This window comes from Octodon degus, unplaced genomic scaffold (assembly GCF_000260255.1).
Source record: "Octodon degus isolate 3935 unplaced genomic scaffold, OctDeg1.0 scaffold00089, whole genome shotgun sequence".
Classification (NCBI taxonomy): domain Eukaryota; kingdom Metazoa; phylum Chordata; class Mammalia; order Rodentia; family Octodontidae; genus Octodon; species Octodon degus.
The window spans coordinates 5,762,900-5,789,305 of NW_004524665.1; the positions used below are offsets into that span (position 1 = coordinate 5,762,900).

Genomic DNA, 26,406 nt, shown 5'->3' on the forward strand with positions numbered 1-26,406 from the left:
GCACGGGGCCTTTTAAAGGCAGTGAGCAGCAGTGCAGCTCTTAGCAGGAAAGTGGCGTGACCTCAGAGGACTCCCTGGGAAAACTGAGGACGCATGAGGCCAGATGGCAGGAGATTCAGGACCTGAAGCCGCTGGCAGCGACAGTGAGCTCCAGCTCTGGAAAGAAGGGGTCAATGAGGCGGGCAGCAGAGTCTGTGAAGAGCCACTGATGCCTCGGGTTTGCCCAGCACTGGCTTAGGGCAGCGGCTCTGGCCTCATCCCTAGCAGACAGACCTTTGAGTCACTTGCAGACTTCGCTTGTCTGTGGCCACCTCCGAGCAGGGCTGTCGACCCCAGCGCCCTGTGGCCCTGGCCCGCAGGTGTCCAGCGCAACAATGCTGGGTCTGTGGAGCAAAGCAAGGGCTAAGTGAGGCCACACCGTGGAGCACTGCCAGGCGCCAGCGAGTGCACCCCCCTGGGCTTGTTCAGCCCTGTTTCCTGGCTGGGAGCCGGAACCCTGTGGGATTAAGGGTGGCTGAGGGGGCAGTTCCGCTCTGATGGGAGGAGCTGGAGGATACAGGAGGGGCAAACCGCAGCGCACTTGAGCAGGTCCCACCCAGAGTCCTCCATGTCCCCAGGAGTGACCCCTTCTGGGCCTTGCAATCAAAGCAAGCCCCCTCAAGCCCCAGTCTGTCGGTTCTCAGCTGAGGCCTGCCTCTGGGGTGGCCCCAGCATTCACCACCATGTTGGCACACCTGTTCACTGCCTCCCGGGCTTTTCTTCCTCGTTCTTCACATTTATGTGAGCCCAGTTATATGGGGTGACGGTCACCTCACCCTCAGTCCTGCACTGTGGGCCAGCTGATCTGTGCATGCCTGTTTCTGCTGGACAGTGTGGGAAAGCCACTACTTGAAATCCACTCTCAGCTCATCCTTCTTCCACTCCAAGGGCCCCAAGAAAGGGTCCACCCAACAGCAGTCACCCACACCCCCAAGTCCTGCGCACCCTCCCCCCAAACCAGTGGTCCCCCGTGGAATCCGTCTCCACTGGTCTGTCAGCAGCAGCAGGGCTCAGCACACCCTGGGCTCAGTGCCTAATGGCTGTCCCTACGCCCCATCGCAGGCACCTGCAGCCACACTACTGCACTGGCGAGGGAGAGTCCGGCCCGTGTGGCCAGGGAGCCCCCTCCGTCGCCCGCACTGCTCCTGCCCATGCCTGGAGCTGGTGCACCGTACAGCCTTGTGTTATTCTCCCCTTGGCAGCCATACCTGGAGCACTGTGCACAGACCCCACCGTGCCCGGGGAAGGGCAGTGGTGTGTGCAGCAGGCCAGGCTGGGAGGCAGCCCAGGAGCCAGCGCAGCACAGCCAGTGACCGCACTCTGCTCCTCGCCAGGAGCCGAGGAACGCCTGGTGCAGAGGTGCCCCCCTCCTCTAAAGCACTCTGCAAGCTGTGCTCAGGGAAGGTCCTCCTGCCCCTTTCTCGTTTCAGGAGGGAGCACAGTGCCAAGGTGCCGCTGCCGTGCAGGAAGCTGCAGCCAGTGTGGAGTGAGGCGGAGGCGGCATGAGACCCTAGCGCCCGGGAGGGCAGGCAGCCGTGCAGGATGGCGGCCCAGCGGATCCGGGCGGCCAACTCCAGTGGCCTCCCCCGGTGCAAGTCGGAGGGGACCCTGATCGACCTGAGTGAGGGGTTTTCAGAGACGAGCTTTAATGATGTCAAAGGTGAGTGGCACCTGGCTGAGTGGGGCTGGGAGTGCGTGGCGTCCGTGCTTCGCAGTACACTGGCTTCACGTTCAGAGCATGACACTTGGGCTCCCTCAGCCTCCCGTGTGGTAAGCTCAGCCCTGGAACTATGGCCCTCTGGCTTATTTTTGGATGTCTGGGTTTGAATGTTCCCCTCAGTAAGGAAACCAACCCCGTGAAGAATCTGTATTTTCTCTTGAAGGGTCCTGGGGACAGCGCCATAGTCACCTTCCTTCCCAGTGAGTGGAACACGATACTGGACACATGATTTATAGGAGGAGAGGTTTATTTCGGCTCATGGGCTATAGGGGTTTCAGTCCACAGTGGGCTGCCTCCACGGCAGGCTGGTAAGGCCCAGAGGCAGGAAGCAGAGGGAGCCGTGGGAGGAGCCTGCTAGGCCCCGCCCCTGGCCACGCCCCATTCACAGGCCCCGCCTCCTGACAGCTCCCATCTGTAGCCCCAGCAGCTAGATGCTATGGGGAGGGAGCTTGGTGCGAGGGAGAAACCTCAGAAATAGGGCGTGAGGACACAGCTCAGCAGCAGACTTTGCCTTTTGTCCTTCGCTGGTGTCATGAACTCAGTATGGAATAAATGCTTCTAGAACAAAACTTAAGTCCCCAAATCAGCGCGTGGCCCTCTGGCGGTCTGCACCTTTCGCATTGATTAGCTGCCCCTTCCCCATGTCCCTGGCACCTTCCCTTCCTGTTCCTGGCTGCACATCACTTTGCTTTCAGTGTTCTTCAGGAGAGCAGTGAGAGAACCACGGGTTTTCTAAGATAGCAACAAAGGTTGTGGCTTGCTATAAATGCCCCAACTATTTCTCTATGGTGATCTGTTAGCGGGGCAACCTTTTCTTTACCCAACGAGTCAGAGGCGGTGAACATGAATTGTGTGGTTTGGGTCAGGGTCCTCAAGTGAGGAGCTTGGAGCTGGATTTTACAAAGTAATCGTAATAACCAGAGGACACCAGGGCACTGATCGAGGGCGTGTCTGAGAACCTGAGGTCCCCAGAGCCAAGGGGTCTCAGCCTGTTCCTACCTTTGGACCCCGATGCCAGGTCCAGTGAGGGACCCAGGCAGCATCCCGGCTCACAGCGTCAGAAGTCTGTGGCCTGTGACATCCTCCTGCGACAGACTTCAAGGGGAGGAGGACTCCTAGCCACAGCACCTGCTCTGAAGTCTTCTGCCCTGGGAATGCTTTGCCTGCATGAAACTCAGGCTGAGGGGTAAAAATTATTCAGTGCACTTCACTTGTACTTAATGCAGGGAGTTTTTGTATTAAAATCAAGGTGGCTGAGGTGTGGTCACATCACAGGCCACCCCTGAGGGGAAGAGGGCTCTTTTCCTTGAGGGGCCTGTCCTTGAGCGATGATGTGCAAGACCACGCCTCTTCCAAGGAGACCACTTAGAATTCCAAGGAAACCATTGTTGTTCTTTGGTCTGGTGAATCTGCAATGGTGATTTGCATTGATACATTTTCGGCTGTGTACAAAGCACGCTTAATTGCTTTAGGTTTTTAAAATTTGAAGATAATACTATAAAGGAATTAATTACTCTGGAGGAGCATAATAGGGATATAACTTTGGAGTGTTCTAACATGATTTTAATGGCTGACAAGTTTATTTAATTTTCATTTGGTTTTTAATCTCTATTTCCAGTAGATGTGTCAAAGAAACAAAGCAGTTAGGCTAAGACCAGCCATAGAAATGAGAGCAAAGGGCCTGCGTTGCATCCACACACCTCACTTGGCCTGGGTCCCTGTCCCCACTTCTCCCCCAAACTCTTCGTGAGGTTCAGAAAGTGACACCCCAAAAGAAACCCCTTCTGGCCCTTTCCTGTCCCTCCCATCACTCACCCCTCACCTCACAGCAACTAGAATTCTGCTTCCCACAGTAGGGTGGGAAGACCAGAGCCTCCTTTCCCACGGCCAGCCCTGAGTCTCCAAGCCCTTCTGTGCAGAAGTCCAGGCCTTAGTTCAGAGGCTCCACCCCATGCAGGGGTAAAGAGGGGTGCATGCAGCCAGGGCCCAGAGGAGCCGGGGCAGACATCCTCTCCCACAGTCCCCGGGGCCCGCACACCTTGCATTCAGGCCCTTCCTACACAGCTGCCCGTGTCCACCGAGCCCAAACACAGCGATGGATCGTTCACCGCAAGCCTTTGGTCTTGGATCTGGAGGCATGCGCTGGGAAGCTGCAGTTAGCAAATCCATTAGTCCGGTGCCTTACTCCTGCTGATCTGTTTTAGCCAGTTGATTCCAGCAACGCTAGTAGTGGAGCTTGAGAGGGCAGTGCTGGAACTGCCCCACACTGGCCTCTTTCACTGCCACTTTGGTTCCCTCCCCTTCCCTAGATGATAGATTCATCTCTGCAGAAGGCCCAGCTGGGGCACCGGCCTCTGCGTTTTGTGCACTGAGCATGCCCCTCCTCTCCACGCACCACACGCCTGCATGACCCTCCTGGGCACGCCACGAGCAACATGGGCTCCTGGAGCTTAGGAGCTAATGGGGGAGAAGGAAGGCACCGCCCTCCCCATGTGAACAGAAGAATCCAGGGGGTGCACCAGAGGAAAGCTATCTTTCTCTTCTACCCAGCTAGGCTGGGCCTCTGTACTTAACAAAGACAGGTCAGCCATCACTTTAGCAGGTGTCTCACCTGACACAGGAGACTTTGTGAGGGACTGCAGAGCCGAATTCCAGGATGAGATGAGGGCTGCCACCCAGGCTCACTGAAGCGTGCGGAGAGGGAGAGAGGTGTGGACCTGCCAGCTGTGGCAGGATCCAAGTGTCCTGAATGGGTCCTCTGTGTCCAGGACTGAGTGCTCTGCCCCAGGGACTCTGGAGGTGCCAAGACTCAGGATCCTGCAGCAGAATCTGGGGTCCCGTATCTTGAATCCCACTAGACACCCAGTGAGGTGGTTGATAGCAATGGAGAAGTCTGGGCCGGCAGGCAGGCGCAGTGGCCTTCGGGGAGGCTGGAGGGCGGTAGACTGAGGAAAGACTTCCCTCCCCACCTCCACCCGCACGCCATGAGAGCTGGATGTCCACCTAGCTCACAGCGGGAGGCAGGCTGCCAACACACGCAGGCCTTTGCCACGTGCCGCTGTCCTCTACATCCACCCAGCAGAGAATCATGCACAAACCAGTGTCATTCTGAGAGCCACACACAGTCCCAAGCCGTGAGGGTGTGCTCCTCAAGCCCACTGGGCGTCTCCACGAGTCGTTCGCTACTTCCCTCCAGAGGCAAGTCCTGCATTCCCCTTCTGCTTCTCCACAGAAAGCGTCATTTACATTTCTAAGTAATCTTGGACTACCCAGACCTCCCCCTTTTGTACATTAATAAGTTGTGCCTTTTTCTTTCTATGTAATCTTTCTTTTCTCCAGTAAACCTTCAGAGTTGGAGGCGATAGTTCCTGTTGCCCCTATGTAAGAGATGAGGAGAAAATTAGCTGGGGGGGTTGGTTTCCGGGTACATTTTCCCGATTGTTACCATGAGCTGAGTACCGTGCGCTGGACCCCTAATCCACCACATTGCAGCCCGTGAAAGGTGCTTCTCCACAAAGAAGTGCAGGCTCCCGCGGCCACAGAGCTCTAGGGACTGTGGCTCTAGGGACCTCAACTGTGACCCAGGTCTTGTGGCCCCAGAACCAGGAGCTAAAGCCCTCAGGCAGAGGGCTCAGGTGGCTCCCCAGGAGGGTGGGGTGCATGCTCAGCAGTGCAGCTGTCACCTCAGGAATGGAAAGGTGTGGAAATTTCCTATTGTTGCTAAGACTCTGCCAAGTACTTAGGATTCAGTTTTTGTTGTTCCCTTTCAAAGAAAGAAGGAAACGGGCAGGTATGGTCGATTTATTATTATTATTATTATTATTATTATTATTATTATTTATTTATTTATTTATTTTTTAGGCCAGCCAGTGTGGCAGAACAAAATAGCTGTTTACTTAACCACACATTGGAGCAGATGAAGGTTCCATTCAACCAAAAAGTCATTCCTCTGCTCATTTATATCAAAAACAAAAGTGTCCTTCCTTTCCATACGTGGTCCTGGAAGCCAAAATGTCCGCAGACAAGGCTTGCTGCCAGCAGTGGTCGTGATGGTCGTAGCCTAAAGCCAAGAGGCACAGGTTAAGTCAATTCATTTTTGAAGTGGTGGTGTTTTCGGCTGGGCAAACTGTAACGTAATGCATGACCCACGGCCCAGGATCCCTGCCCAGACCTGAACCACTCGATGCCATAGGACCGTCCCTTTCCCTGCTGTGGTTTTGATCGATTGGAACAAATGGAAAGAGACTGAGCACACACACCATCACTCAGCTCAGAAATACTTTGGTGAGGAGCCGTGTCCCCATCCCTGCATTCTCCATGGGAGGAGAGTCAGGAATCCGCTCACACAGCCACCCCGAGATGGATCTGTGGCCTCTTATTTCCAGTTCCCAGCTACATCCAGGGCGTGGCTTAACTCCTAATGCCACTGTGTTTTCTAAGAATCATGTGCTCAGCCTCTGTGCTATGTAAGAACAATTATGGGGGCTGGGAGATAAGAGCCTGCCTAGGCAAGCACAAGGATCTGGGTTCAATCCCCAGTACGGCATTCCACACAGGCCCCAGAGCACTGAGCTGGCCACTGAAACTGGGCATGTTGGCTCACGCCTGTAATTCCAGCGCTGTGGAGGACGAGACAGGAGGGTCAGTGCGAGTTTGAGCTGTGTAGTGAGACCCTGTACCAAATAAATAAAAGATTTTCAAAACGCAATTCTAAGAAGCAGCTACATAAAGAAAATGAGATATAATGAGACCCTGTCTTAGAATTTTAAAAATAAGTTAATAGAAATAAAGATATTCTGAATACAGAGATGTGTTCGCTGACCCCTAGTCTGCTTTGCCTTTCTGTGGGAGGTTGACAGACCCCCCACCGACTTGGCGAGTGAGCAGGTGACAGGGCAGTGGCGCTATGCAGTGTCCAGCCTGCTGGCCAGGCGACGCTTGCCTGGAATTCCACTGAGGCGGGCCTTCTTTGGCTGGTCACCTTCCCAGCCGGTGGCCGCTGGTGATTAGCGCACTTGTTCCAGGAGTGGCCTCACCTGTCCCTCTGTGCCTTTCGCAGTGCCTTCCCCCACTGCCCTGCTCGTGGACAGCCCCACGCCATTTGGAAACGCCAAGGAAGTGATCGCCATCAAGGACTACCGCCCGAGCAACTTTACCACCCTCAAGTTCTCCAAGGGTGACCACCTGTACGTGCTGGATGCGTCGGGCGGCGAGTGGTGGTACGCGCACAACAACACCGAGATGGGCTACATCCCTTCCTCCTATGTGCAGCCCTTGAACTACCGGAACTCCACCCTGAGCGACAGTGGCATGATTGACAACCTTCCGGACAGCCCGGATGAGGTCGCCAAGGAGCTGGATCTGCTCGGGGGGTGGACGGACGACCAGAAGGAATCCGGCAAAGCTTACAGTAACAACCCTTTCTGGAACGGGGTCCAGACAAACCCATTTCTGAATGGGAACGTGCCAGTGGTGGCCGGCCTAGATGAGCTGAGCCCCAAAAGCGCTGTGGACTTGCTGCTCTTCGATACCGGCGCATCCTCATTCACTGAGTCCAGCTCAGCGACCACCAACAGCACCGGCAACATCTTTGAAGAGCTCCCGGCCACAAATGGACTCCACATAGAGCAGCCGGTTAGGCGGGACAACCCTTTCTTCAGAAGCAAGCGTTCCTACAGCCTGTCAGAACTCTCCGTCCTTCAAGCCAAGTCAGACACTCCCGCTGCATCCAGTTTTTTCACAGGCCTGAAGTCACCTGCCCCCGAGCAATTTCAAAGCCGGGAGGATTTTCGAACTGCGTGGCTGAACCACCGGAAGCTGGCCCGGTCTTGCCACGACTTAGACCTGCTGGGCCAAAGCCCGGGTTGGGGCCAGACACAGGCGGTGGAGACAAACATCGTGTGCAAGCTGGACAGTTCTGGGGGTGCCGTACAGCTGCCGGACACCAACATCAGCATCCTCGTGCCCGAGGGCCACGTTGCCCCCGGGGAAATGCAGCAGATCTCCTTGAAGGCACTCCTGGACCCCCCGCTGGAGCTCAACAGCGACAAGTCCAGCAGCATCAGCCCCATGCTGGAGGTCAAGCTCAGCAACCTGGAGGTGAACACATTCCTCATCCTGGAGATGAAGGTGTCTGCGGAGGTGAAGGGTGACGTTGTCAGCAGAAGCACCGTGGGTCTCCAGTGCCTGAGGAGCGACTCGAAGGAGGGGCCATATGTGCCCACCCCCCTCAGCTACAGCTACGGAGACACCGTCCAGGTGCAGCTGGACAACCTGGAGCCCTGCATGTACCTGGCCATCGTCGCCTGCGGCCCCAGCATTCTCTACCCCTCCACTGTGTGGGACTTCATCAATAAAAAGGTCACTGTGGGCCTCTATGGCCCCAAACACATCCACCCATCCTTCAAGACTGTGGTGACCATCTTCGGGCATGACTGCGCCCCTAAGACCCTGCTGGTCAGCGAGGTCACCCGGCAGGCCCCTGGCCTGGCCCCTGTGGCACTGCAGCTGTGGGGGAAGCACCAGTTCGTCCTGGCCCGGCCCCAGGACCTCAAAGTCTGTATGTTCTCCAACATGACCAACTACGAGGTCAGGGCCAGTGAGCAGGCCAAGGTGGTACGGGGCTTCCAACTGAAGCTGGGCAAGGTGAGCCGCCTGATCTTCCCTATCACCTCGCAGAGCCCTGGCGAGCTGTCTGACTTCACACTGAGGGTGCAGGTCAAAGATGACCAGGAGACCATCCTGACCCAGTTCTGTGTGCAGACACCGCAGCCGCCCCCCAAAAGTGCCATCAAGCCATCCGGCCAGAGGAGGTTTCTTAAAAAGAATGAGGTGGGCAAGATCATCCTGTCCCCCTTCGCCGCCACCACCAAGTACCCCACATTTCAGGACCGCCCTGTCTCCAGCCTCAAGTTCGGCAAGCTGCTAAAGACTGTGGTGCGGCAGAACAAGAACCAGTACCTGCTGGAGTACAAGAAGGGCGACGTGGTGGCCCTGCTCAGTGAGGAGCGTGTCCGGCTGCGCGGCCAGCTGTGGACCAAGGAGTGGTACATCGGCTACTGCCAGGGCAAGGTGGGCCTGGTGCATGCCAAGAATGTGCTGGTGGTGGGCAGGGCACGGCCCAGCCTGTGCGCGGGGCCTGAGCTGAGCACGTCGGTGCTGCTGGAGCAGATGCTGCGGCCCTGCAAGTTCCTCACCTACATCTATGCCTCAGTACGCACGCTGCTTATGGAGAATGTGAGCAGCTGGCGCGCCTTCGCTGACGCCCTGGGCTATGGCGGCCTGCCGCTCGCCTTCTTCTGCCGGGCCGAGCTGGACAGCGAGCCCGAGCGGGTGGCATCCGTGCTGGAGAAGCTGAAGGAGGACTGCAACAATCCCGACAGCAAGGACCGCAAGTCCTTCCAGAAAGAGCTAGTGATGGTGAGTCCAGCAGGCCCCGGCAGGTTGGATGCCCACCACAGGGTGCGGCGGGGGCTTCGGCCATGGGGGTGGGTCTGCGACAAGGCCTGGCATCAGGTTGGTTGGCTGGACGGGCTGGAGGCACTCCCAGGGTGGGAGGTCGGTTGTGTGACCCCCAGGGGCCCCAGGAAGATGCAGCTCAGGTCTGGCTGCCTACTGCCTCAGGGAGCCCTTGGGCTCGGTGGGGCCCAACCGCCTAGGGGCAGCAGGACCAGCACTCCTGGCTTTCTGGGAAACAGATCTCTGCTGGATTAGATTCCTGGCCTGAGGGGCAGAAGCCTCTGCCTTTCCGGTGAAGGCTGCAGTCTCATCCCAGGGTCTGGGTGACAGCACACCTAGCAGGGCAGCATCCCTAGGACTGGGGCTCTAGACAGAAGTGGGCAGTGAGCATCCCCTGGAGGCCATCCTGAGCCCACGCTCTTCCTCTGTCCCATGCAGCCTGAGCTCCAAGGTCTGCCCTCATAGCCCTGTACCCACTGTGCAGCTGGTACCGGCAGCGCCCTGGAGGCATCAGGGGCAGACAGTGCCCCTGCCCTCTGTCCAAGTGGAAGCAGGCCCAACCCGTATGTCTGATGGGGACCTGCTGGCTCCTGTGGGAATTCCTGCGATTGAGTCTTGCCCCTCTCCCGACCCAGGAGCCCTGATCACTCTTAGCAGTCACAGAAGGGGCTGCTGTCCACCTGCAGCCTGGCCGCCACAGTCCTGCTCAGGCCTCAGCCGCACCTCCCTGTGAGCCCATCCATGTGGATGAGGTGTGATCAAGAATACACTGTGTGGGCCAGGGAGATGGCTCAGTGGAATAAGCGCTTCCCTGGCAAGCACAATGGCCTGAGTTCAATCCCCGGTTGTGTCAAAAAAAAAAAAAGAATACACTGGGTGTTACGTTTACAAACCTCACGTGGTAAAGGACGCATGGCCGTGCACCTCCCCGGAGCTCCCCTTGCCATGCAGTGAGCGTGCTCGCCCGCCATTGTTGCTGCCGTCCGAAGCAGCTCTGGAGCCCTCCTTCCTGCGTGTCTTTGGCTGTGTTGTCGTGGCTGCCTTGATGTCCTGAGTCTGTTGAGAGCCTCAACCTCTTGCCGTGATCTGGACTCTGGGGAAGAGCCAGAGTTTGCTGGGTGTCAGATCTGGTGAATCGGGGATGAGGACGCGACGTGGTAGCGAGCTGCCCTTCCCCTGGGTGGCGCCAAGTGGCAGTGGTGGCTGCATTTGTGATCACACCTCGTAGAGATTGTGGAGGGGGACCCAGAGCTGCTCGGGAAATGGCAGGCGCCGTGGGCAGTGTGTGTGCAGCAGGCTGGGCACCCTGCGGGGACTGGGGCAGCGTGCCCCTGTGGTGCATGCCTGTAATTTACACATTCGTCATACATTCTGGTCACACTGCCTGCATGAGAGCCCAGGCCCGGCCGCACCTGAGGCCCACGCTCTGCCCCTGCTGGCCACCCGCCCGCCACGAGCCACCACACCCAGCAGGGAGGCGGGCATACAGACCCCTGTGGCAGGGTCTCTGCAGGCAGTCCACGTTCCCCGTAGTGGGGAGTGGGACAGGGTGGGGGGGGGGGCTCCGGTAGTAGCCATGGAAGCACAAAGCACAGAAGCTTGCATACCTCAGGTCACCTGGGGCGGGTGATGGGACTAGATGTGGCAGAGAAAGGGCAGTCAGAAGGTCCCTGAGGTTGCCATTGCAGCTTCAGTGGGGAGGAGGCCAGGTGGGCCTGGAGCTGGGAACTGGGCAGAGGCAGCCTTGCCTGACCCCATCCCCACTGTCGTCACTGTGTGCAGTTCAGAGCACAGCCCCACCCAGTGGGACAGACTCCGGAAGGTTGACCAAAACTGCACCAGGCTCCTGGCCAGCCCTGGCTCCCCCAGCCCTGGCAGGTCCTCGGTCTCCATCAATGGAGGATGAGGAGTTTTCATGGAACACAAACAGCGTTCGTTGTTCCTGCTCCCGAGCTGGCTGAGAGGTGAGGGGAATGGCCCAGGCACTTCCGCTGTGGGCCTGCAGGGAGCCAGCGAGCTGAGCGGGAGGCAGTATTTGCTATTTTTCAGTTTGTTTTCAAATAAACTCTTTTCCCGCTCCCCACCCGCTCCAAGGGGTTTCCTGGGTTCCTGAGTTCCAGGGTTGGGCTCCTGCAAGCCTTTCTGGCCCCCTCTACCCCGTGGAGGAGGAAGAGAGCTTGCCCTTGGCTGGAGCCAGCCCCTGAGGCAGGGTTGGGTCTGCTGCAGTGAAGCAAAACTGGTTCTGCAGCCTGGGTTCCCCACCGAGAACCTGCGGAGAGCAGGCAGGTTTTACCCTCCACCCACCCAGGCTGGCTGTCCCAGGCCAGGCCATGTGTCCATTTCCAGTATCTGTTGCCTCTGGACAGTCGACTCTACAGCCAAGTGATGTGTCACTTTCAGGGTCCCTGCCTAGTGAGTGAGGAGGGGGAAGGTTGGGGTCAGGTACCAACCATGGCAGGGGCTGCCCCCAAGCCCTGGACTGGGCCTCATCTGCTTCCCTGCCCCTCACTGCTGGCCTGGTGTCCGTCAGATCAGTCCCAGTGTCCCTTCCCAAGAGGCCTCTTCTGTGGCCCTCGATACCTCCAGCTGGGCCCGGGTCACTCTGCAGGGTATCTCCTGGGCCTGCTCTTCCTGTGAACTGTGTTTTGTCCCTGCCCGCAGGAAATACTCGGCCAATTCCAGGAGAATGGGCAAGCCAGGGTCCCAGGCTGGAACGAGATGTGGCCCCCTGGCCACACTGCTTTTCTGTCCTCCACTTCCGTCCTTGCCTGGGCTGCTTTTGTGCCTGGTTTAATACCCAAAGGAGTCTTGTGAGGAGAGGCCTTGCTGGCCCCTCTCATGGTACTCGTGTCCTCAGGGGAGGCGCCTGGTGATCTCTGGAAGCAGAGGGGAGAACACAGTGGTCCAGAGGGGATGGCTGGGGGTTCTCTGCTCTCGTACCCACAGTTACCCGATGACTGTGCCTCGGACAGGCACAGGATCCCTGCCAGAGGCCCCCAGTGGGTGAAGCTCCAGGCTGTGCTCTTAGCCCGAGCAAGGAGGGCGTCTGCAAGGGGGCCCCGACATCCTGTGGGTGAGCCAACATCTGTGGAACCTGATGCAGGGCTCACTGTGCTCCCCTGGGGTCTACACGGTGGCACCACAGTCTGTGGTCCCCCCTCCTAGTGAGCGCCCTCCTGGGACACAGTCGTGCCTGGTTGCTCTCAGGCTATGTTGTCTGCAGGGTGGAGAAGTCACCCAGGACCACGCAACCTGTAGGCCACCGTATTCACAGTCTGTCCCTGCAGAGAGGAAGCTTGGTGGCCCTGCTTTGCCATAGTTCTCTTGTGGGGCAGGAGGTTCCACCCAAAAGGTTCCACTCGGAACCAGGACTGCGCCGTACTGACTGGGTGCTTCCTGGTGCCCGGTGCATACCTGTGTGCACCAGAATGGTAGCTGCAGGGGAGGTGCGGAGCCCACACCTGCCTGAAACTTTCCCATTGCTGCTGCCACCAAGCCCTGGCCAGCACCCAGCACTCAGCCTGTGAAAATGCGCGGCCCCCCATTGATCAAGTATGAAGCTTGGGGACAACCTGAGCCAGCGCCAGCTTCCAGCTGTGGGAGGGGAGTGCAGTGGGCGACGCCCTCATTTCTGAGTCAGACCCTGCGATCTCTGCTGGACCACTTCAAGTGGAACCCTCCTGCCCGAGCAGCGGCCACAGCGGCCCGCGTGCTCAGGGCCTTTGTGTCCAGGCCCAGCTCCCCTGGGGAGGCAGCAGCTTAGATCACCTCTGCCAGGAGTGACGCGGGTCAGAAGCTTGTGACTTTGACGTGTTCATTGCCTGGAAAACCAGGCCACCTTCGGAGCCAGGCAGCGGACACGGGCACCCATGCATGTTGGTGCAGCTCAGTGATTCAATGTCAAAGCCTGTGGCTGCCCCGTGTTCCTTCGTGGAACAGAGGTGGCCTTAGGACACAGCGGGACCCACACCACACCAAAAAATGGAAACCTGGCCCTGAGCCCGGCACCCCACCTCCCCTCCCCCAGGCATGCCAGCGAGTACAGGACAGGACTTCTCTTCTTTGGAAGTACCAATCTCCTCATCAGATTTTCTTAAAATGGTGTCTTTTGAATATCAAACTTCAGCTTCAAGGGACTAAAGTGTAACTCGCCCAGACTTGGTGTCCTGTGGTGCCTGCCGCTAGTGTGGCCAGTGACAGGGGTCCCAGGCAACCAGGCAGCCTCCACCTCTGCTGCTGCCACCCTGGACCTTCGCAGGCCACCCATGTAGGAAACACATCTTCCCTCAGCTCCACCATGAGGCATGGTGGACTTGGCGCTGCTTCCCGGAGGCGCAGGCACGAGTGGCCCCTGGCCCCCACGGCCTCTCTTAGCTGGTTACTCCAGAAGGGCCTCCGCTCCCCCTCCCCCGCCTTGACAACCTTCCTCATGCCATGCCTCTTCCTCCTCAGGCCTTGCTGAAGATGGATTGCCAGGGCCTGGTGGTCAGGCTCATCCAGGACTTCGTGCTGCTGACCACAGCTGTGGAAGTGGCGCAGCGCTGGAGGGAGCTGGCTGAGAAGCTGGCCAAGGTCTCCAAGCAGCAGATGGACGCATATGAGTCCCCCCACCGTGACCGGAACGGGGTGGTGGACAGTGAGGTGAGTGGTCCACAGCCCCAGGCCTAGGGGGCAGTAGTGGAAGGCATGCAGTGCTGTAGGGGTCGTGGAGCACAGCTGGGCCCCCGCAGCCGGAGCTGGACGGAGGAACTGCCCTCCCTTCCCTTGCTAATTCCCGGGGAGAGTGAATAAGGTGCAAACAGTGACTGCTTGGGGCCCCCCTACACCCCACACATCTACACATACATACCCTGTACACACAGTCCCTGGTCTGTCCTCTGACTTTGGGATAAGCTGTCATGGGGAGCCCTGCGCAGCCCCCACCTTGTCACAAGGGTGCCTGCTGGAAGGTAGCTCAGGCTCACAAGACCTGGGGAACACAAGTACCAAGAATAATGAGGGTGACCTTTGACAGGTGCCTCGTCTCGAGTCTGGCAGGGATGGTCAGGGAGCGGCTGTGCACCGTGTGCCGCCTGCCACTGTCCTGGTGGACCTGGGGTTATGCCCAGAGCTGCATCCCAAGCGCTTCTTAAACTTCAAGACAGTGTCTCCCCAAGTTGCCCCAGCTGGGCTTGGACATGTCACCCTCCTGCCTCAGCCTCCCAGGGTGTGAAGACTATGGGGGCCCACCCCAAGCCCAGCTTGCTCACTCTGAAAGTGTCCTGGTAGTTGAATGAGCAATGTCGCTGGAACACACGTCTCGCCCCACCTGATCTCTGCTCCCTCTCTTTTTTGGCTCTACCTCCAGGCCATGTGGAAACCTGCCTATGACTTCTTACTTACCTGGAGCCACCAGGTGGGGGACAGCTACCGTGACGTCATCCAGGAGCTGCACGCCGGCCTGGACAAGATGAAGAGCCCCATCACCAAGCGCTGGAAGCACCTCACGGGCACGCTCATCCTTGTCAACTCGCTGGACGTCCTGCGGGCGGCCGCCTTCAGCCCGGTGGACCACGACGACTTCGTGATCTGAGTGTGTGGCCTGTCCTGCTGCACCCAGGATCTGAGCCCAGGGCTGGCTGAGCCTGAGCACCCCTGCCGAGGTCAGGTGGCTGCACAGTAGCCCTGACAGGACGTGCCACGCACCCCAGCCACCTTGGGGCCCGGGACCTGGGACCCAGTTACTGTGCCTGCCCAGCCCGAGGGAGTTTACTGCAGGTTGTTGCCAATCAATAGCTTTCTATTTGTTGATATGTACATTTAAATTTAAGATCACTTTTTTTAAAAAAAGAGAAAAAGATGGAGGTAACGTGTGAAAGATGATACCTAATTTTATAATGGACCGTGAAGGTTAAAAAAGCAAACTTAGTAGGCAGATGCTGTTGAGTTTTATGTTGTTTAAAGACTTTTTTAAATTATGTGACTGTGTATATAGGTATTTAAAGGCCACGGGGTGTTTCTGACTCTCAGAGTGCTGTGCACTTCCACATTCAGCGGGAAGGCTGCCTCCTGTCATTGGGCACAGCACACGCAGCAGAGTCACTGGTCCCCGGCCTCCCCTGCCCTCTCACCTTCCTCCCTTTGCCTCCTGCTGTCTCCCTGGCCGTCCACAGACCGTGGAAGCTATGGTGAGAGTTTGTGGGCAGCTAAATTCACAGCAACAGCACCCATGCAGTGAGCCCATGTCCCCTGCTAGGTGAGAACGCAGCTGGGCCGCACCTGTGTTGGGCACGGGAGCCACCCTGCAGCGCTAGGGTGCTGGGTGCCTGCTGGGGCCAGGAGGGCTGCAGCTGCACCCATGCCAAGGCAGGAGGGAAGCACCCCACCCTTCTCTTGCCAATGCAGACAGTGTGGCTGATGCCCTATGCCACGTTCAAGGGGCCCTCTGTGTCCCAGACTTCCACTCCCTCCACCAAGTCCACATGAGGTGCCCAAGGGAGACCACTTGCTGCAGGCAGGAGAGGTGTCTGTGCTGTCTGGGCCCCTTCTGCCAGTGCAGGTGCTGCCCGTGTTTCACCATGAGTCAGCTGCCTTAGACCCTGCGCAGGGGCGTGCTGTCAGCTTGAATCTGCTGTTGAGTCCACAGTGGCCCAGTTGCTGTGGCATCCGAGAAAGGGAGCCCCAGGGTGGACTGGTGGCCAGCAGATCAGAACAAGGCGACCCCAGTAATGGGCAGGATCACATGTTTGTCTGCAGGGGTGGTGGGTCCTTGGGGATCCCCAAATCATGCGCCCTTCAACTGCTCCTTTGCAGCCCGAGGATGACATAGGCTGATCAGTGCATGTGTAATCCTTTGTGAGCTGATTCAGACACCGAAGGCCAACTGAGGAAAAGCAAAGCCCTACACACCTTATGCTGCAGGAACCGGTCACACGTCCCGCGCCACTCGAGACCCCGCTTCCCCTCTCCTCTCTTCAGCCCAGAGACCCTCCTCACCTCTTCCTCACAAAAGAAACCTATTGCACCTTAAACCATGGATATCGTTCCTCAGGGGCTTTAAAATAGTTTCCTATGCAACATGTCTTGTTACACAGATTGAATTCTACAGAAGTTGCAGTAAATTTTATTGGGATATTTTAACCTGTCAAGTGTGTGTGAGTGTGTGTTTTCTATACCCAGACTTTAAAGGAAACCTAGTGGGAGCCTCTGCACGTACACAAGTGGCTGTTTCCCAGGAGCAGGCGTCCAGTGTGGCGAGTGTGACTCTCTACTCTGGGAGCACGAGTGACGAGGTCACAGGACAGCAGCTGGGTCACCCTGTTCTTGGGCTCATGTGCCACGAACTAGTGATCCTCACCCATGGGTGGTCTCTGTGCACTGGATGTTGTCCTTAAGGTGCTCATTGCCATCAGCAGCAGAGACCCTGCCTGGGCATATACCTGCTAGGAGAGGAAATTGGGGTGCAGGAGCTACTTCTGGAGACCAGCCCCAGCTGGGGAACGGGGCTCATGGAAAATGCACTTGAGAAAAGGTCCTTAATCTCAGGTCCAGAGGCTAAGAAGGAAGCCACTAGACCAATGACAGTATGACCTGGGACCTGTGTGTGTGCAGTGCTGACACAGGGCACGGGGACAAGGACAGGCTGATCCCTTTGCATGCTCCCTGCCCGAACGAGAGCCCCCACAAACTGACCTCCGACTGTGAGTTTTGCTGTCTTGGGTTGGTGCTGCTGGGAGCTGAGAACCTTTGCGATAGGTGGCCCGAGGGGAGGAAGCTGGGTCTTGGTGGTGAGATCTTGCAGGGTGCTGTGGAACACTGTCCCTTTCTCCTTTGGGTCTCCTTTGCCACACAGTCCTGCCACGTAGGACTGGATGGCCATAGGCCCCATCCATCATCAGCTGAAGCCTGCAAAGCTGAGCCACCCCAGCCTTTTCCCTTTGTAAGCTACAAGCTGCTTGCCTCAGGTTTGCTCTAAGTACCAGGACACAAGCTGGCGTCAGTTCGGCATTCATTTTGGAGTTGAGAGCATGGCTTTCTGGGGCCTCAACTTCACAGAGCTAGGAGGGAGGGCAGGGATTTTAACGCAGGTGGCCTTCACTGGGGTGGCTTAGAACACTGGAAATAGAGTCTCTCGAAGTCCTAGAGGCCAGAAGTCTGAAACCCAGGTTATGTGGCCTCCTGCCGGTGTCCAGGTCTCTCTGTCCTTATAAGGGCATCAGTCATGGGATTTGGCCTGACTGGTGGACATCCTCTTAACCGGATTGCAAAGCCAGGATCCTGTGCCTGCGCAGGTAGCAGCGTCAGTCCCCACAGCTTCAGACCACATGTAAGTACCCCACTCCCTGCCTCATCCTAGGAAGTTCAGTCAAAGGCTACTGTCATTTCTTGATAGCAATTTTTATTTTACTGATAACACTGTACATAATGGTGCTTGTGGATGTGTTTTAGGACTGCATATTCAGGGGAAAATATTTAGTTGACAAATAATTGTGTTCTAGTTTCCAGGCTAAAAAGTTAATTTGAGGCCTGGTAAATTCCTGCTTTGTTCTTCCTTGAGAGTGTTGTGCCCAGTCAGGAACTGTGTCCTAATCTTCCCATTCCCACCTCCTCCCACCCCCTCTGAGACACTTATCAGCAAGTGACTGTCACATGTCACCTTACTCAGGCTCTTCGCTGGCTCCCCCTCACCTCCTGTCGTGCTGTCACCAGACTCCAACTGCTGGGCCTGCCGACCACACCCAGTGCTGCGGCCAAGTAAGACCCCTGCTTTTCCCTTCACCTCCCCCCCCACTCGTTCATTTATGGCCAAGTGTCCCAACGCCCACTTCCTGCCCGCTTCTATCTCTGTCCTCCCCATCCATGGCACTCAAGATTCCTTCCTCTTCTCCATCTGCAGTCCCTGCCTGTCACCTACAGGCCACACACTGAGGTCTGATGACAGCAACTTTGCCTACAGGCATCTCTGGAGCCCCCAGGGTCTGGTGCAACCAATCGTGTGAAGGAATTGATCCTCCTTGTGACACAAATGCCTTCCAGAGCCTGAGATGGCATTGGGTATTGGGGTGGACAGAATGGGCTTCATGCCTTGTTAACTACCAATGGAAAAATAAGTAGAAATGTGTCTATTACAGACAGCTAAGTTAGGTAGAAATATCATAGGCACACAGGCTGGGCCCTTGAAGTCAAGACCAAAGGTGGAAAGCCCACTAAAGCTGTGGCTCTGTGGCCAGCCGTGGCTGGAGATGCATGAGTTGGAAGCTGGGCTGCAAGATAACTAAAGGACCTGACCTGCATCCTTCCCAAGGGGTGAGGTTAGTGATTGCACCGGCATCAGTCACCCCAGGGGCCACCAGGACCCCAGACTCCTCACCTACCTGAGAAGTCCTCTGATCTCTCCGTGTCTGCTCCCTTGTGACTTGCTGCCCCACTGGATCCATGTTACCCAAGCAGCGCTACTTGCATCCTCACTGGTTGAGCAGAGTATCCCTGTGGAGGGTGCTCCCTGGGCGAGGCGACTCTCCAACAGGAGCTTTCTATCTGTCAATAAATGTTTCCTACTTTTGCCCCCTGTTGTTCCTACTATTCATTCTTTGATTTTTAGAGAACACAAGCTTGGTATCTTAGGCATCTGACAGGTCTGGAGTTACCACACGTCCCTTGTGTCACACTTGCGGGTTCTGTCAGCGTCCGTGTAGTATGTGCACTAAGGAACACACACACACTAGCTTAGATTTTAAGAGGGCAAAGAGGAACATTACGGAGATGGCGCCCGGAGAAGTGCGTTCCAGGCACAATCAAAAAGCACAATTTTGTAATGATTCGTTCTCTGGCACCAGGGAAACATTTTCAGCTTAATCTATGCTTTGTGCAACAATACAGTTTTGGCTTTATGTAGAATAGATCGACATGAGCTCACTTAAGTCTTTTTTGCCACAGCGAAGCCCTTTAGCTCTCCGATGCGGGCTATAAATACCTGAGTTACATGAAGGCATAAAATAAAACCTGAGAGAGCAAAGAAAACCAGTCACAGATATTTAAAAATTGTGATACAGTCAAACGTGCCTCTTTGTATATTACATAGCTCAAAGACCTTGCAGCGAATCTCACATCCAGCAGACACTTTCTGATGAGCATTTAGATATCTGCACAAATATTAACATATTAAAAATATGCGAGAATCCACAGGACTGTCATCAGCCTGAGGGAGGTTCCTCGAGTGCATTCCTGAAGGAAATGCTAATGTTGATAACAATAAAGGTGTGCTTTCTTCACAGAGGGACACTCCTCCTAAGGAAAGTGCTCACTCAGGCTTGCTATTCCTGGGGTTTTAGTATTTCTCGCTCCATCCTAGCAAGGACAGCACTTTTAAAGCTTTGCTTCTCTGCTTTAATACTTACCCAATGGAGAAGGAAAACCTAAAGGAGTTGGTTGGTTGTGCCTGTGGCTTGTTCAGCATGCAAAACCATTTGTCTTGATTTTCCACTCCAATTGGTTTACTTTGTTGAAAACTCGTGTGCTCATGTAGAGAGATAATAGATAGCTAGACAGATAATAGATGACAGATAAATCGATGGAGATGATAGATGGATAGATAAATAGATGCTATACAGATTGATAGGTGGTAGGTAGAACACAGAAATAGGCAGCTATTGGACATAGATGTGTATTTTGATCTTCAATGTGTTCTTCATTTTGGGAAGCAGGAGAAGGCTGAGGGTACGGCACATGCTCTGGAAGCTGGGGGCAGGTGGGCAGAGTGTGCATAAATTCATGGATGTCCGATGCCCACTGTGGACTCACATGTGGCCCGAGGGACAGAAGAGAGCAGCTCCTGGGCCTCGAAAGTTCACCCCCAGGAGCAGGTGCCTGATGTTTGCAGTAGACTCTTGTGCTGTCCACAGTGGGCCATGTGAGCTGTAGAGCAGGAGGGAGGACAGGAGAGCCAGGGGTGTGGCAGGAGACAGCAGGGTGCAGGGATCGCCCCAGGAGGATCTGGGTGGGAGGAGAGGCGTTTAGTAGCGACAGGTGTTGGCGGAACATTTCCTGTTTGCTAGGCCCTGTTCCAGGCCAGGGACCCTCTGGGCCAGAGGTTCTAAAGCCATGGTCTCAACTAAACACAAATTGAAAGTATTCAGGAAGAAGAATCAGCTGTGACCCGTCAGACTTGTGTTGACTTTCTTCTCCACACTACAGGGTAACAACTACTCACAGGGCATTTATTTGTATCATACATAATCAAGAGGATTTGAAATATCCTAGAGAAGGGTTGGGGAGATAGTTCAGTAGAATAAGTGCTTGCCTGGCAAGTGCAGGGTCCTGAGTTCAATCCCCAGTACTACAAAAAAAGAAAAGAATAGAAAAGAAAGGAAAAGAAAAGAAAGAAATATCCTAGGGGATACGGATACATTGTTGTATGTAAATACTGTGCCATTGAGGAAGGGACTGAGTACCCTCAAATTTTGGAATTCTCAGGAGTCCTGAACCCAGTTTCCCACACATACTAGAAGACAGGTGTGCAGAAATTATCTGGAAACCCCCCAAATGCTTGGAAATTACCTGACACACTGTTAATCTCCAAGTCAAAAAAGAAGTTTCAAAAGCAAATTTGAAAATATTAGAGTGGAACTGAAATTCAATAAATTAAATTGAATTTAATATATTAAATCAATATATTAAAGTTGCAGGATGCAATGAAAGTCATGCTCAGAGCGAAACTTACAGCACTGAATGCTGCAGAAACATTTATGTTGTGCATGCAATGTGAGGTGTCCTCACCGACGCCCTCCTCCACTCCATAGTCTAGAGAAGTTTGAGTTTAGGTGCTTAAAAAGGGGCAAAGGGGGCTGGGGAGGTAGCTCAGTGGTCTAAGCACCTGCCTGGCAAGCACAGGGACCTGGGTTCCATCACTGGTACCACATATGTGCTGCATGTGCAGTGCCGGCCCCAAAACTGGTCATGGGGGCACATGTCTGTAATCCTAGCACTGGGGAGACTGAGACAGGAGGACCATTATGAGTCCAAGCTGCGTAGAGAGACCCTGCACCAAATAAATAAATAAATAAATAAATAAATAAATAAATAAATGTAAGTATTTTACAGGAATTTTCTTAGCTTTTGCCTACATTTAATAAATATTTTTATTTTTAACACTAATTATCTAATATTTGCTTCATTTAAATCATATAATATCAGTGTAACAACAGTAATTGGAATAATATCATGTTTCTATCATGTTTATTGTTGGCAATATGCATGGATTTATGCTGCCTTTTTAATTTGCATAATATCTTTGCATACAATGCTTCAGTAGTGCTATATTTTAAGTGAGTTGCATTCACAGGGGTTAGAAATTTTCCTCCAATTATTTTCTTAATAGGCAACAGAAAATAAAGCATCAAGGTGTTGAAGGAATAGGAATATTTTTAAATGGCCTATGTGAATATATCACAAGCTACCATCATGTAACTAAATCTTTATCAAATAACAGCTGTCTCTTTAATCTCTGCCCTTTGAGAATTTTGCCCTCAACCTGGGAGTGAGGGTAGAATATTGGTCCTGGAAGTAAAGTATGTTTCATGAGACACAAGCAAATCTGTAACATTGTCACACAGATAATAACCCATAAGAGTTTATTTTTTTAATCTAAATAGATACAAAAGTTACATTGCTTGTTTTATAGGTCTTGCTTTATCTTGGTCTTAACCAGCTAGCAGAAAAGTATAAAAATAGAGTATAAAAAGTAAAACCATATTAATATGCTCAGCTGTAAAAGGCTCAAGTCAACAACTTCTAATCTTTTCAGTCCTACAGATTATTATGGACTACTGGAATATATCGGAATATTTTGATGAATTCACACACCTACAATATTTAAATAGCAATGGAATACCCATCTCTGGCAAAACTAAACAAAAAAGGGGATACAAATGAAATACCATTTTGTATCTGTATATACAAAATGGGATAGTTTCTCTTACTTCAATGAGAAGAAAGATTTGTACTAATAGTGTTTGGACAGGATATCATGTCTGCATCTCATACTATGAATAACCACTAAGAAGACAACAATATGCAATGCATTAATTATTGAAACTGTCCTACTAATTGGTTTTGAAACTGTCTCATTGTTATTTGTTTCTCAATAAAATTGTTTTTAAACAAATAAAAAAGAAACAAATCAGATGATTTGGCAATCAGGCACTAATGGCTTAGAGTTGTTCTTATGGCATGCCCTCTACTGCTAGGTGGATCCTGTTCAAAACTTAAAAATGAGTTGTATATTCAGCTTGCAGCCTATGGCAATTACAGTAGACCTGGCTTAAGACAATGTGGTGGCTGAAAGAATTGATAGCTGCTCCTATAACAGGCAATTTGATTTGAAATAGAAGTTATTCATTTTAAAAAGAATCTGAAAGAAAGCACAACTTATAATTATAAAAGTCTCTAAGGATTTTATAAAAATCAGTACCTTTAGTGTTTACATATGATGCTTTTAATCTGATTTCTCTTGAAACCAATAATATAGATCAGTTCTAATTGTAGACTCAAGGAAATCAGGAAATTGAGAACCTGAGAAAAGGTTCTTGCCTGAAATTTTATGCATAGACAGAATCTGAGTTGGTTCTAAACCCAGAAACACAGATGCCAAGTTCAATCAGTTTTACTCAAATCAGTAAATATTTTTTCACTTCTTTGATCCCTTCAAGTTGTATAGGAGAAATTAGTTGAATATTAAATGGTATAGCTTAAGACACTAAATTTTATTTTGATTAATATTTATGTTTTCATAGAGTTATGAGACCTCACATAAAACCAAATTCATAAATATCTTCAGCAAAATATCAAAAATGTGTCATTATAAAATTTAGAATTCCTCAATTCTTCAAGAATTATTATATGTGAACATATCTGACTCTGTGTATAAAGTTAGATATTAGGAGAACTTTAGAATTCATCATAACTTAAGAGTATGGCTGAAACAGCTCTAGGATGCAACATGAAGAAACAAACATACATAGTTAATTTACACAGAGAAAAGAAACAGCATCTGAGAAGTTGCTTTCTTTTTCTGTCTACTAGTTATTGTGGCCAGTCCTAATTTTGTAGAGGAAATGTTGAAAGAAGGGAGTGAAAACTCAAAAATAACTGGGTTCAATGCCTTGATGTGGAATGATCATTTAAAAGAGGTGACACTCGGTGTGAGATCAGGTGAACTGAGACTCTCTTGAGTAGCATGTATGTACTGGAAGGAGAAAAACAATCTTTTTAGACTTAAGTTTAATGTTTTATTTTTCAAAGAGAGTATAAAGTAGTATTAATACAGAAAAGTTACAAGTGGTAAAGAATTTCACTTAACAAAATAATATGAATGTTACAGTATTTGTTGTAATATATAGCGTTGTCTTCCAACTACTTGTTCACATTACCAGATAGATGCATGTAAACTTGGAAGAAGAAAGAAAAAAGAAATTTATAAGAAATTCAAAAGAAAAAAAGGAAACACAACTGAAAAAAGGAGACAAAGCAAATTAAGCAATTAACTGGTTTTTTTCCATAAACCAGGAGAAATCCACAGCACAGTTGACCAAACCATCCTGATTACATGCATAGATATATCTCTTTCCTCACTCCTTCTCTTCAAATCAGTTATTCTTTCCTTTTGAATAGGTTCATTCCCTTTTCCCAGAATCTATTGTACACTTCAGATTTTATTTATTCTTTCAGGTTCTTACGCTAAGGAGACAATACCATGTTTGCACATATGGGTCTGCTTTACTTCACTTGAGTATAGTCTCTAGTTGCATCCATTTACCAATAAAAGCCTAACATTTATCCTTTTTTACAGGTGAATAGTACTCTATTGTGTAAAAATACCACATCATCTTTATCCATTCATCAGTATCTTAAGTAAGAGAGTGAGATGCCAAAATCTCAAAATTTTTGTTTGAGCTTAACACTTTACTACCAGAACCATCTTCATGCTTATTTGTATCAATATATACTATTTCAAAACATTAAACCACCAAAAAGTGAAATTAATGCATAAATATTAACCAATCATAGAGCTATCCTACTGTCTTGAAAGAGTAGTTATATCTGCCTACTTGCTAACAATATGATATTATAGAGACTAGTAAATTACAGTCACCAGAATCAGCCATGGGAGCTGTTTGAATTATCCAAATTTGCTTATAATCATCAATAAGCAAACTGGCATACCATCACTGATTTTTTTTGCTAGCTCAGCCAGCCCAGAGGGTGGGGTTGGCTTGGCATGTGGTGCAGGGAATCGAACTGCTGTCCCTGTGCCTATTAAGTTTGCCTAAATAGGCACTTTAGACTACTGAGATATCTCATGGGCCCCATCACTGGAATTTGTGACACAATACTTTCATGGATTTAAAGGATAAATATATGTTTGGTTTGATACAATGGGAAAAAAGAATCAAAATGAGCCAAACTTCAGAAGAAATGTCTTTATAGGGGACAAAATCTTCTGTGCAATTCTGTGAGCTTGTACAATGCTAAAGGATATTAGAACTCATCTTCATTTATGAGTACAGCTGGAACAATTCTGGGTTGCAGCATCAAGAAACAAATACATGTGAACTATTTTCAAAGGTTATTTCGTTAGACACAGTTGCTTGAGATGATAAATTAATAGGTATTAAAGACAACAAAATATAGTCACTGAGAAATTGCAGTTGCCGTGCTTTACATGAATATGTGCTTTAAGGACATATCACAAGAAAAGTACATGAGAAAACACTTAAAGAATCCTGTTCAAATTTGCCTTGCTATTTTCTATTTCCTTCTTAAAAGATACCTAAAGTTTTATACTGAATTTAACATTAATAATAAAGAAAACTTTTGTCTGGTTTTATCTTTATAATTTCATTGATTCTTATGAGTCTTAAGACCTGTTGTTCACTTCCAGGATACATTATTTAAGAAGAAAAAGAAGCAGGATACCAGAATGAAATTCTTCTGATCCTCTGTGAAGTACAGGAACCAACCCTCAGGTAATAGGGCTCAAAAACTATGGTGAATTTTTATTTCATTTCATCTTTCCATTCTTGGAATATAGCTAGGCCCAGAAGCCACAGTGTTGAAATGGAGTTTTAAAAGTATGTTACTCTTGTAGGGCTGATCTGAGTGAGAGAAAAAAATAGTGCAGACATTTATAAGTTTCTGTTCACCTAAAACTGTAGCAGAATTTTGTGGCTCTGAAAGATTGAACTAAACTGAAAATCAGAGAGTAAATTTTCCTATCTATAGTTTTTATGTAATAAGTTATTTATATAATATGCTTCCTTTTTTCTAGAGCATGCCATTTAGGTTTGCAGGTTGCTCCTTTGTGTAGGAAAACTAGAGTACTGTGAAAAGATCTTCATGCCTTTTAATTTCCTGTTGATCTTTATCTTGCTGTTCTGATCATTTTATAGAAGATATTTCTAAAACCATTACTCACACACCTTTGGCAAGTCATTGTGTTAAAGACATGTTAAAGCTATTGGGATTAATATTTAAAGGTGAAAATAGGGCCAAAAAGGAATCATACTTCCACTGAACTGGTAGGTGCTTAGAACCTTCATTCCTGGAAAATTTTTGCTAGACTGTAAACTAATGCCCATCATCTTAAAATGTTCACTATCATATGAAAATGTGAATTGTCATTGGACAGCTACATAGAATAGTTAGAAGTATTACTGAAAATCAAATCTATTGACTTCTGATTGGAATTCCCCCATATGCTTTTATTACTTTATAATAAATTTCTCTAAAACTTCACCACTGAAAATAATAGGTATTATCTCACATTTGATCTCAGATTTAAGAATTCAGGATTCATAAAAAAAGTTGGTTTTGTCCTGGGGTCTCTCATGGAGTTTCACGTAAACTGTTGGTCTGAATAACAGTTGTCTCAAGATCTCCTTAAGCTGTGAGGTCTGATTCCAAACTGACCTGTGGCTGTGGGTAGGTGATTTCACTCCTTTGTCACATGTCACATGAGTCTCCCCAGAGAACTAATCACAAGTTGGTGCATATCTTTCCTCAGAGCAAGATGTGGCTGGTCTTGTGGAAGATGAAACATCACATTGTCTTGTAAGACATGTTCTCTGAGTTTCACACTGCCACCACCGTGTTACACTCATTACAAGTGAAACAATAAGTCCAGGGTCTAAGCACTTAACTAGAGGGGGCAGGGG

General features: G+C 51.2%; 1 protein-coding gene across 1 annotated transcript; it reads left to right on the plus strand.

Moving 5' to 3' along the window:
* Window positions 1-1,471: 1,471 nt before the first annotated feature.
* On the plus strand, window positions 1,472-16,341 carry Sh3bp4 (SH3 domain binding protein 4). The gene is made up of 4 exons (XM_004637335.2): window positions 1,472-1,699; window positions 6,819-9,178; window positions 13,670-13,858; window positions 14,565-16,341. The coding sequence occupies exons 1-4, from the start codon at window positions 1,582-1,584 to the stop codon at window positions 14,787-14,789; spliced, it is 2,892 nt and encodes a 963-aa protein (XP_004637392.1). The 5' UTR covers window positions 1,472-1,581; the 3' UTR covers window positions 14,790-16,341.
* The last annotated feature ends 10,065 nt before the right edge of the window (window positions 16,342-26,406 follow it).